The 12,181-nt window shown below is 33.4% G+C and overlaps 3 protein-coding genes across 4 annotated transcripts; 2 read left to right on the top strand and 1 right to left on the bottom strand.

The window, feature by feature from the left end:
• The first annotated feature begins 1,405 nt into the window (after nucleotides 1-1,405).
• LOC126686227 (uncharacterized) lies at nucleotides 1,406-1,881 on the top strand. Its single transcript, XM_050380272.2, has one exon. It carries the CDS (start codon nucleotides 1,436-1,438, stop codon nucleotides 1,856-1,858), a length of 423 nt encoding a protein of 140 aa, XP_050236229.1. The 5' UTR covers nucleotides 1,406-1,435; the 3' UTR covers nucleotides 1,859-1,881.
• Nucleotides 1,882-1,915: 34 nt separating this feature from the next.
• LOC126686226 (probable calcium-binding protein CML15) lies at nucleotides 1,916-3,956 on the top strand. The gene has a single exon (XM_050380271.2). The coding sequence runs from the start codon at nucleotides 3,399-3,401 to the stop codon at nucleotides 3,879-3,881; it is 483 nt and encodes a 160-aa protein (XP_050236228.1). The 5' UTR covers nucleotides 1,916-3,398; the 3' UTR covers nucleotides 3,882-3,956.
• Nucleotides 3,957-4,806: 850 nt separating this feature from the next.
• LOC126686664 (putative phospholipid-transporting ATPase 9) lies at nucleotides 4,807-11,403 on the bottom strand. Of its 2 annotated transcripts, none has more exons than XM_050380808.2 (12): nucleotides 11,042-11,403; nucleotides 9,674-10,228; nucleotides 8,071-9,401; nucleotides 7,836-7,946; nucleotides 7,428-7,704; nucleotides 7,223-7,311; nucleotides 7,029-7,137; nucleotides 6,691-6,900; nucleotides 6,439-6,568; nucleotides 6,229-6,323; nucleotides 5,959-6,150; nucleotides 4,807-5,858 (listed from the first exon to the last, which is right to left on the bottom strand). In XM_050380808.2, exons 2-12 carry the CDS (start codon nucleotides 10,064-10,066, stop codon nucleotides 5,253-5,255), a joined length of 3,543 nt encoding a protein of 1,180 aa, XP_050236765.1. In that variant the 5' UTR covers nucleotides 10,067-10,228; nucleotides 11,042-11,403; the 3' UTR covers nucleotides 4,807-5,252. The 2 variants fall into 2 exon arrangements, with proteins under 2 accessions (XP_050236765.1, XP_050236766.1); XM_050380809.1 differs by lacking the exon at nucleotides 11,042-11,403 and adding an exon at nucleotides 10,838-10,961.
• Nucleotides 11,404-12,181: the final 778 nt, after the last annotated feature.

Genomic DNA, 12,181 nt, shown 5'->3' with positions numbered 1-12,181 from the left:
TCCTTCAATTTTTATTTGCCTTTTTCAAGTTCTTGATAGTTTTTTTTTTGTTCATTGGGTTCTTAAATGGATTTTAGTTTAAAGACCTAATGAATCAAAAATTAAAAGTTTAAGGACCTGAAAAAGTCAAATAGAAGTTGAGGGACCTGATGAATCAAAAAATGAAAGTTTAAAGATTTGAGAAAGTCAAATAAAAGTTGAAAGACTTGATGAATTAAAAAATGAAAGTTTAAGGACTTTAAATTGGATTTAGCCTTAATTAAAGCACTATTTTTAGAATCGGACCGAACTGGCTGGTTTAACCAATTTAACTATAAATAAATGGTTACTCCAATTCAGTTTTTCTTAAAAGATGAAACAATGGATGTCAGATTGAAAAAAAAAAAAAAAACCGTTCAAATTGTTGAATTGTTGAACTAGTTAAACTATGAAATCTGATTTTATAAATTTGGTTATAATTTTTTTATTTGAAAAAAAGTAAATCTTCAACATTCAATTTCTATTATATTTCATATAGTTAGAGAATTATAGATTTAACTTTTTAATTTAAATATATATGTTTTATATAATATTTAAAAAATCTAAAAAAATATTGTTTAAACAGTTCAGCCACCTATTGAACTAGTTCAATCGGTTAAAATTTAAATCGGTGGTTACATCAGTTCTATCACCGATCTAATTTTTAGAACTCCAAATTAAAGTACAATCATATTTCTACTTTTAATAAAAAGAAATGATTTTTTCTTTTATTATTTGGAGATACGTAGTTTTGGCATTTGTAAAAGTATTTAATTCCACTATTACCCGGATGTTATACAACACACGTACTATTTGAGCTATAGCATAATGTTATTTTATTTTTCAATTAATTAATTATATATATATATATGTACCTTGTGCGTTCGCACAGCCTTGTGTGCGTTTGCACACTAAAATTCTTTAACTTTACGCTTTTTGTTAATTTGGTCTTTAAACTTCCATTTAGTCGTATCCTTCAATTTTGACATTAGGTCTTATAATTTTTATTTTTGATTTCTTAACTCCTCAAACGGATGCTCGTCCATTTTATAGTCTCACGGAATGGTTTTATTACTTTTTTCAAACGTGGAAATGATTTTATTTCTTTTATCAACTTCACGAAGCATGGTACAACAGAATAGACGGGCATCCATTTGAATACATGTAAAAGCAAAATATCAAAGTTCATGAACTATAGATAAGACCAAATGAATTTCAGAAACCAGATAAATAAAAAGATATAAATTTAAATAATTGGATAAAATTAAATAGAAATTAGAGATCAGATAAATAAAAAATGTAAAGTTAAACGATTTTAAAATAGGTTAATTTTATTCTTTTATATAGTTTATGAACCAGCTTTAAGTGTGTATATATATATTCATAACGTTCATTCATTAGCTTACAAGCACAATTCATGGCATCTGTAATCACATCATTGCCAGGTCAGCAACCGCCGGCGATGGCCGGACAGATTGAACAACAACCGAGTAACTATATCCCACAGGCAGTTTCATCAACTAGTGGCGCAAATTGGCATTCTTCATCAGGATCTATTGGGCCATTCTTTGGAGTTATTTCTGTTCTTGTGGTTCTTGCAATTCTTTCTTGCATTCTGGGTAGAGTATGCAGTCGCAGAGTAGAGGCTGCAGCCGCCGGAGTACGGCCATCAGAGACGGCGGCGACGCGTAGAGGGTATTTCGGGTGGATGAAGAGGAAAAGCCGGTGGTGTAGAGGCGGAGATGTTGAGGTTGGAGCTAAAGTTGTTGCTCTTGGTCATCATGAAAAACAACATTGTAAGGCTAATGCTGAGACTGAACAGCAACACTCTCAACCTTAATAAAAGATGTGAATTATTTTTTATTTGTTAGATTATTAGAAAATTTGTTATAATTAATATCTATATACTAGTATAATTTTTTAAAAAAATTTGGATTAATTTAAACTTAATAAATTAAATAATTAAATTAAACCTTATTTTGATTAATTAAATTATTTCATAATATAAATAGATTAATAAAGAAGAAAACAGTTAAATAAATTAAGAAAATGAAAAGGGATGTAATTAATTTCAAAAATAACTATATGAAGTAGTAATTAAAATCTAAAATCAGAAATTAAAGCAATTATCTCTGTATTATTTTGCTAGGATCTTTACATGTTGTGATATAATATTATACCGGTCGTTGTTTGTTTTAGTTGGGTTTTTTTTTAAGTTTTAGTTTAATTTTCTTACTTTGCTTCTTTCTATCCATTAATTTTCTCATTTTTTTTTATTTTGTAACAGCTTAAAACTAAATAATTTATATGTACAGTGGCATTAAAACTATAATGACTAGTTCCTCCAAAAATATCTTTAAATAATTCGGATAATTTTCACCAATGATCCTCCTATTTTAATTTCTCTTCCAACTGTCACTAAAGTTTAAAAGATATTCCACCGTCATATATTTTAAATTTATATCTCGACCGTCTTTAAAATTTGAAATGTATCTCAACCATCATGTACTACAAATTTAAATCCCTATTGTCCCTGCCTCAATTTTTTTAAACACCGTCAAATTTCGCTGATATGGTTCGTGGCTTGATATTCAAAATATAATATAATAATTTATTAATTTGAAAAAGGCATTCTATCCAATAAGGCGTATACTTCGGATCTTGGTTGGACGGAATGGAAAATATTTTCGATAAATAGAAGTACGTCTTGTTTATTAACATCTCGGAAATATTCCGCCATAGTTAGGGTAGTTAATACGTTTTAAATTTTAGGCGGTTTGAAAAAATTCGGGGACCATTAATGAAAATTATCCAAATGATTAATATTTTATTTTCTCCCAAATTGAACAACTAGCCAAGCTAGCATGGTTTTATTGTTTAATTTTTCTGTTATTTTATTGCATAAGTTGCTCAATTATTTGTAGCTGTGGCACAATACCTCATGTCTGAACTGTACATGTAACACCCTCCATTTTCCATTTAAATATGGCAGATATGAGTTTCCAAGAAATTGAATAATTTAAATAAAACAACCCGTTTATTAATTTGTCAAAAATAATTCTCACTAAACATGGAAAATCCAAACTTAACCACACCCCTATAATTAACCAACCATAGCAGAAAATACAAAAAACCACCCTGCCATTCCCCTCCATATGGAAAATTCACCCTTTACTCCATTCTCCTCTATCTCCCGCCGCCCTGCCGCCGCCGCCCGCCGCCATAAAAATAATTAAATAATACAATGTCATCATTTTTTCTGTAATCTAAAATCATTACATGTCTTGAAAACCTTGATTTTTTATTCTTTTAAATTTTTTTGGGCACGGTGATTGTGCTAGAGAATATATTAAACATAACACATTACAAATTCAAAGAAAATGGCAGCAATGGCAGCAATAAGAGTGGAACAATTAAGAGACATATTCGATCGTTTCGACATGGATTCCGATGGGAGCCTCACCGTTTTAGAACTCGCAGCATTGTTAAGATCATTAGGGCTCAAGCCTTCAGGTGATCAAATTCATGTCCTATTAGCAAACATGGATTCAAATGGAAATGGATCAATAGAATTTGATGAATTGGTTAGCGCAATATTACCCGATATGAGCGAAGAAATTTTCGTAAATCAGGAACAACTTCTAGACATATTTCAATTGTTTGATCGTGACGGTAACGGGTACATTAGCTCCGCGGAGCTAGCGGGATCAATGGCTAAAATGGGACAACCGTTAACGTATAAAGAGCTTCGAGAGATGATGAAAGAAGCAGATACAGATGGTGATGGTGTCATTAGTTTTCATGAATTTACTTCTGTAATGGCAAAGTCAACCATGGAATTCTTAGGCTTGACTTTTTCTTGACCGATTGATGGTATGTCGTGACGAAGAGCTTATTGTAATTATTTTCATATCATTAATCATTGTTAATTTCATTAATTTGCTAACAAATTTTAGATTGTAGGGCTAAATTGATTTGGTTAACTAGGCATTTGTTTTAGAGATATTAATTTATTTTTTTGGCTCAAAATTTTGATAGACATGTTCTTGTTTTTGGTTGCCGAGATGGAATGAATTTTTTTAAATTTTTTTTGCTGTAACTAATGATTCTGTGAGAAACTCTTGACTTCAGTATTTGTTGTTTTTGGATGCCAATAACTAGGTATTAATGCAAACTCTAATTTTTATCTATGAAATACACTGATATTGCACCAAAACTACCAGACAATATTACATTTTCATAGTGCATCGTTTCGGTTCACAAACTTGTTATCACGGAATCAGTCAAGTTTGAGTAAATCCGGAACTTTCAAAAATCAGATCATCTAGATTCAAATCACGTCGCCAGGTGAACCATTCGTTCACAAACGGAAGACCTCGTTGCGTAATGAGAGGTTTGAGATCCTAAGTAACGTGACTCATAATTTCCAATTAATAATATCTCCTTTTTAGCCGATTTATTGGCATTTCGAGTTTGCCTTTCCGCTAACAGGCCAGACAACGAAATCAGACTTAGACGCAATTCGAGCTAAAGTTACTTTGTTCATCTTATGATTTGAATTGCAGTGGAATTTGAAAAAAATCAAAAAAATTAGACTTATTTGATGTGAAATAATAAACTTTTATGTCTATTTGACCTTAATGGAAAAAAAATTGATTCTGCCACACAAGTTTATGAATCCAAATGATTTTCACTCTTTTCATATTACTATAAGAATCAAACAAGTATGCGTTCTCTTTGTGAAGAAAATCAAAAATATGTGAATTAAACTTCTTTAAAACTAATGGATAACACAATATTATTAGATTCTTATTGATGCTAATAATGTACAAAAACAATATGAGAAACATCACCAATATATTCCTATAAAATTTCAAAAATTTGTATGCTGAAGAAATGTATTATTATACAACATAATGAACAAATTAAGGATATGCATCGTTCCTATATCCTAAGTTCCATAAGTCAAAATCGCCACCTTTCCGGCCGTAAACAAGCAATCTCACCGTTTGCGCAAAGTCGTCAGCATTCGATTTTGCTGGCCGAAAGTGCTGACATTGTAGAGAGAAATCTCCTGCACTGAATGCTTGGAAGTTTTCGCTGCATCATTTCGCCCAATCAAGTCAACTAGCCCGAGCTTTCTTTAAAACAGCACAAACTAAAACACAACCGTTTTTCTGTGTAACATATGTACAGTGAGAAAATCTGTGCAAATTATTTCACCAACAATTTTCTTAAAGTCGCTCGCGTTTTGAAAAACGGGCAGTATAACCAACTGTTGTATGCCGTAAAGATCTCTGCCGTATCACATTACAGTATTCAGGGTCTTCTGTATGCCCATCATTTCTTAACCATAGTATCATCTGATGATATATTGGAAAGAACCGCATTTGGATGGCTGAGTAAGCAAAATACGGGAGGAGTGTAGAGATCAGCACAAAAAATGTGATTAGCCAGTAGGACGGGGCGGGTGCACAGGCTTCGATGAAGATCTTATAGGCAGTAGTCGATATGGAAGGATCCGTAGCTCCATAAGCCATGAGGAATAGATACCAGAACAAAATCCCACCCCAGATGAAGAGATGTTGTATATACGTGAAGTAATTGATGGATAATGCCATTTGGCAGTTGACTACGCAAACTACGCATGTGTACATGGTCGCCCCGAGGATCTCTATATCGGCAACTTTCCCGCCTTTGTAAAAAGCTTGATTCTCCATTGCAGAAATGCAGAAGAAAAAGATTATGGTAGCACTTAAAATACCATTAAATGCCCAGCCAAAGATTCGCTGCCAGTGAAACAGGACATTCTGAACTCCTTCTTGGTATAATAGTGGGAACTGTCAGAACAAGAATTTTACAAACAGTGTCATTTCCTGTTGAGTTTCAGAAACAGCTCATTATAGTTGGCAAGAGGAAGAATTAAATTATTGAACAAACCTTCAGGCAATATCGAGCAGAAACATCCTGATCAAATACTCCCAACGCGATCACAGGAAGAGATGTGAAGAAGACATTGTAAAGAGACAGATACCAATCATTGTATACAGCTTGACCCGAGAATGATGCGTATGCCTCGTAAAAGAAGAGAGTGAAGCCAAACGCAATGTTCTTGTAAAAGAAATAGCATATCTGAGAAACAGAAAATTAGTATGTCAAACACTTAATTCATTGCTCAAGAAGATTATTGGTAAAAGGATAATACTGTACCATTGATGATATCCTTCTGTAACACCAATGCCCATGAACGAGTAGCAGGCGCTCCAAATATCGGAATTGTGCAATTGCAAAGTCACTTGACATGACTGCCTGAAATTTTGAAAATTGCTAGAGTTGAATTTGAGTGTTCATAAAGTGAAACTGATGAATAAATTGCATTTTACAGATTAGAAGCCTTAAGAAAAAGTTTGTTGAATATACTTGCCTGCATTCCTTCAACCCCACTGATCCCGACGCCAATATCTGCTTCCTGAAGCATACCAACATCATTTGCCCCATCACCAATTGCTAATGTTGTACTACCTGCTCTTGTCTTAACTAATCTTGTCACCTGCATTGTTTTCACAGACACTTTTTACTTCAGTTTATAATAAATTTAACAGCACCAAGCACGGCATTGACCGTTCCCAGTTATTCGCAATTTATATACTCAATGAAGTTAGTTTAACTTACAAGAGCCTTTTGTTTAGGAGATGAACGGCAGCATATGACAGATGCACATCCGGTGGCAAGCTCTAGAAATTCATTCTGGATATCACTCTCAAGAGCATAAACAAGTGAATTCCCGTCAATGATCAACGCCAATGCCTCAAGATTTTCACTTGATGAACTCAGAATTGCCTTCCCCTCATTTATTTGTCGCAAGACGCTTTCCTTGAAAGCCTATGGAGTCATGAACATCATATCATTTTTAAATCAACATTATAACTTTGCTCCGCAGTAATAAGTGACGAACTTTCTAGTTGTCTAAATGCAACAGGAACTGGACAGCATTTGGAAAGTGAAATTACCTTAGCAGCAGCATCCTTGTCCTCCATTTTCTGGAGGTTTTTGATTTCTGAAGTCTCTGAGCTGATTGTTATTTGTTTCATTCCTGGCCGAAGCAAACTACAGGCGAAACTGCAAGATTGGACATCAAGTCAGAAATGCTAGCATATCAAAGTCCACAGTCTACTGAGACTCAACTGACATATATTTATCATACCCAATATTAATAGCAGTCTCCATCTTATCACCGGTCAAAACCCATATTTTAATGCCAGCTTGTGCAAGCTTGTCAATGCATTCAGGAACCTGAAATGAGAGGAAAGAGTAAATAAATTTTCAACTACAATATCATTTTTCAGGATAATGTGGAACTACTAGATATTTGTATATTTATAGAATGCTCAATGATTTATAAGACTCACCCCTTGTTGAAGCTTGTCCTCAACAGCAGTAGCACCAAGAAGATTAAAATCCCTCTCAATTCCGGCAGCTACTTCCTCAATCACTTCCTCACGATCTGCACTTATTAAGTTCTTGGCTTCGGTAAACTTCTGATTGAACTTATTATACTCTTCTTCATCAAGCTCGCGATATGCGAGAACCAAAGTCCTCAGACCAGCATCAGCATACCCATTAATGTGCTCTTTAGTTTTCTCTTCAAACTCTCTTCCATGCTTTGCAAGTCTCTCAAACATGACACTGCTCATTGAAGAAACATTTCAAAATGCGTTATAGCGTAGAAATAGTAAAATTTGAAAATAACAAGCAGCTTTAAATTAGCTAAGAGCAGACGGTGATCTATGATTAAGGAGACATTCCATATCACCAACCTGTCAGCACCTTTACAAAATAGTAGCAGCTTCCCCTCTTCACTTCTTACAATCACAGACATCCTCTTTCTAGAGCTCGTAAACTCGATAATATTCAAAAGTTGATAGTATCTGCAGAATTGAGGAAACAATATTAAGGTTACAACATACTTGAGAAAAACAGATATATAGTAAAGCTTAAGGCGACCTCTATCATAATAACCATGCAATAGATATCTAGGGATAACAAACGAACCTTACGACTTTGCTGTTAGTTGCTAGATCCAACTCATGCAATGTGATGCCTGTTTGTGTTCTTTCATAGAATTCAAATCCAAGTTCTCTAGCTGCAACAACAAAAGCTGCCTCATCGGGCGACTCAGCTTCATATGACATTTTTCCAGTTTCTTCATCAATTTCAGGTATTGCAGTGTGGCAGGCAGCCAGTAATCTAAGGAACTTCTGGATTACACTTGCATTAGCTTCATTTACCCAATGACCATCACTAATTCTTTCATCCACAAAATTATACCCTTTCACGGAAACTTTCGTTTCAGTTTCTATCTCATCATCGTAAAGTAATGGAGACCCCTTTCTCGTTGCCATAGCTTTCTCAACTTCAGTTACGCCACGGCCATAGGAAATCCCAGCCACAGAACACTTGATAAATTCCATTGAGTTGCATGTCAATGTTCCTGTTTTATCCGAAAGGATAGTGTCAACTTGGCCGAGTTCTTCATTCAAATTTGAGGTGCGAGCTCTTGCAGGCTTATCGCCTTCCTCATAGTACATATGCAAATCTTGGTTGATGAAAATGCTCTGAAGAACTTTAACAACTTCTATGGAGACATACAAGGAAATAGGAATTAGATAGCTGTACAACATAAGAGCTGTCAGAAAATGCAATATAGCCGCTTCTGGTGCTTTCTTTGGATCATAATAAACAGTAGTGTCATCTGGTCTAAGATACCATCTTTTCGTCTTCCCATTTTCAATATCTTTACTTGTTGCAATTCCAAAGAAAATTGACCCAATAAAAGACATTAAAACCAACATGATGAACAAGAGATAGATAACTTTGTCGGTCCTCTTCTCGATTTTGCTTCTCTTGGAAGGTGGTGGTGTTGAATTTTGCATAACCTTAGTGTCATAACCGGTGAAAATAACCACTCCATATATAAAATATGTGTTTCTTAACTTCGAATCTCGAAGCAGAAGCTGCTGAGGTGAAAGAGCATACTGTTGCTCTTCAACTTCCAAACTGCCTATAAACGAATACAAATTCGCATTTGGATCTTCACATCTTATTAAAGACTTGAAATCTTGAAAGCTAGAGTCCTCTTGAAGATTTAAAGTTGAATCTAATGCTTGTTTAATTTTCAAATTCGTTTCTCCATCAAGGTTCATGGTTTCAACATAGCAAGTACCTTCGACATAACTCGATGAAAGTAAGATAAGATCAGCTGGAAAAAACTCATCCTTTTCCACTTTTACTATGTCCCCAACTCTCAAATCCAACCATTTTGTAGATTCAAAATGACCATCCCCACAATGCACTTTAACCTTCCGGTTATTGACTTCAATATCCTGATAACAATTCGATACACCAAATTATGCATCCAATATAGCAGTAAAAATGTGAACATTGTAAGTCAAAAAAAGAGGAAGCACATAAGAAATCAGCTCTAAATTCTCAGTTCAACCAAGAAATATGAAAAAAGCCTCATATTTTCACAGGTTTTGCCTCAAATTTGACCCCAAGCTACTATCTAAAACACAATTCTATTTACAATTCAGATAAAGCATCAAATATAAAGGCTAAAAGCTGCATTTAACTGGTACAAGTAACACGAACACACCTGCCTTTTTCGCTTAAAATCTTCAACCAACTCTTTTCCCATTGTAGCCCCAATAACAACAACAAGAGGAACCACATTACTGACTGCAGTGTAGGGAGACAGCGGCGTGAAAGACAGTATGGCACAGACAAGGAAATAAAAGTTTGCCACACGCCTAAATTGCTCGAACAGCGATTTAGGGAAGAACGTTGCAAGAGTATACTTAGTAGTACTAATGTAATTGCTTCCATAATTGCGCAAACTAGACTCAAAACACTCAGGCTCATTGCAATGCACTACCCGTGAGAACCCGGGTCCTCCGATAAGAGAATGATCTTCTTTGAAAGAAGCCTTCCCACATGTAAAGGCATGGATTCTGCTAAAATGATGCTTCTTTCTTCTACCCCCACCCATTCTTTACAATTAACAGTTACCGTCTCCAAATTGCTCAAACGCACATAAATGATAGAACACACTAATTCCAGCTTCTTAATGTGAAGAAAACGCTACAAAAACTTGACCCTTCAAGAAGCATATATGCCCATTAACTTAAAGAGGCAGATTCCAATATTGCAGCTGGACAGAACAAAATCACAAATAATCAATAAGTGCAAAAATCTATCAACAAAAGTAGAAAGTTAAAAGTGATTGCAAATAGTACAAAGAGATTCACTTGTGTCAAATCACAAGTTCTAACACAAAGTATTCATATTTCATAGTAATTGACATGAAAAGAAATACTAATAAACATCAAAAAATGGCACATAAAGAGAAACAATTCATTAAACTATGTTCTGAATACATACTCATGGAAATAAAAAAAATAAGATAAAACAAGAAAAACCCAAAAAAGCATAGAACCTTTTAATCAAAAGAAATCAACAAAAACCATCAATAATATTCCTGGTGAGTGGTGACACATCCAGATCCCATTGAGCAAGACAAAAAGGTAAATCAAACCAATATATTATAAATGTATTATCATAATAAGAACTTTTTTGTTTTTCAAATATGAAAACTATAGCTAAAGTCTCCCATGTGTTCACCTTTGACTAATTCGCAACATGAACATCAAACAACAACCCACAAGAGAATAAATTGAAAACATGCAATTGGGCATCAAAGTTTTCATCCAACAACTTCAAAAAAATGGGAAAAAAACAGAAAAAAAGCAAAAAAACTCACTTGGAAAAATGATGTAACAAAGAACAAATTTAGAAACTTTATGAAAAATGAATCAACAAAAAATCTGCCTAAAACATCCAAATGAGGAAGAAATGTAAAGAGGGTTCAGATTGGAGTGAAGAACAAGGCTTCTAGAAGGTCAAACAAAGTGAGCCAAAATGAAAAAAATAGCTGTACAAAAAATTAAAAAAAATTAAAACTTACAAGAAAAATAAGCATGGAGACAGCTTGATTCTTGCATGATTACTTATAAAATAGGTATACTGAGTCAACTGGGTAATCTTCTATTTATAGTAATAATATAAATTTTCTTGCTGTCTGAACAAGTTTTTTACTCACAAGATCAAGAACTGAAAAATGTAAAGAAAATGCAGTAAGGGAATTAGAGACAAGAAGTTGGATTTGGTTTAGGACATTAAAGCTAATTAATTAACAAACAAAACTATATATATGCTGCCAGTTAAATGATCTAATGGAATTAAGGCACTTGTCTTAAAATGAGGCAGCTTTGAAAGGTCAAAATCAAACCAAACTATCCTATTATTAACCTCTCTTGCTTCCTACTTTCCTTCTCTCTGTCTTAAAAACTTATTAAACTAAATTGGAATCTTTTGGTTGCTACTTTAATAATAGTATTGTTATAAACTAATATTTTGAGATTGGTGGGGGTCTATATGTTTTCATTTTAAGATCTTAGAACCATTTTTTGTTTGACTTTATCATATTCTAATTTTATTTTATTTTTTGGCTAATTTTTTTTATGATTTTTTGGATTAATTTAACATGGAAAGCAATATGTTAAAGTCTCTCATATTTGACTTACAATAATGTTTAATTTGATTATTTACAAAATATCCTATTTTAAAGATTTATTTACACTTTGGTCATCTTTTCTTAATTTTCGCCGGTACCTATTTTACTAATTTATTTATAAAAATACCCACTATATATTTTATCTCATTTTAGGTTAAATTTTTAAATAGTTGCTCTTTTTTTTCTGTCTTCTCTCTCAAAATTCTTTTCTTTTTTTTTTCGTTTGATTTGCAGTTTGTCTCTTCCGGTTACTATTTCGTTCGTCTTTTATGTTCGTATTTTCCGTTCGTTTTTCTGTTCGTCTACTTCCGATAGATTTTTCGTCGTTTCCGGTTGTTTTTCCGTTCGTCTTTTCTGTTCGCGCTAATCCGTTCATCTCTTCCATTCGCGCTATGAAATTTTCAACATTGTTTTTAGATTTGTGTAATTTTTTTAGATTTTTTTGTGATGATTTAAACTTTTTGTAAATAAATTATTGTAGATCTATAATTTTTTATTTATAAAAGTGTTCTATTATTCATATAATTATTT

The sequence above is a fragment of the Mercurialis annua genome, linkage group LG6 (genome assembly GCF_937616625.2).
Source record: "Mercurialis annua linkage group LG6, ddMerAnnu1.2, whole genome shotgun sequence".
Lineage (NCBI taxonomy): Eukaryota > Viridiplantae > Streptophyta > Magnoliopsida > Malpighiales > Euphorbiaceae > Mercurialis > Mercurialis annua.
This window is presented reverse-complemented; position numbering and strand designations above follow the sequence as displayed.

Excerpts from the sequence above, each read along its gene's own strand:
- LOC126686664 (XM_050380808.2), bottom strand. The coding sequence starts at position 10,066 with ATGGGTGGGGGTAGAAGAAAGAAGCATCATTTTAGCAGAATCCATGCC. Across the intron at positions 9,402-9,673 it reads ATTTTAAGCGAAAAAGGCAG|GATATTGAAGTCAATAACCG; the intron begins GTGTGTTCGTGT and ends AATTGTTATCAG. Across the intron at positions 7,138-7,222 it reads GAGACTGCTATTAATATTGG|TTTCGCCTGTAGTTTGCTTC; the intron begins GTATGATAAATA and ends CCAATCTTGCAG.
- LOC126686227 (XM_050380272.2), top strand. The coding sequence starts at position 1,436 with ATGGCATCTGTAATCACATCATTGCCAGGTCAGCAACCGCCGGCGATG.
- LOC126686226 (XM_050380271.2), top strand. The coding sequence starts at position 3,399 with ATGGCAGCAATGGCAGCAATAAGAGTGGAACAATTAAGAGACATATTC.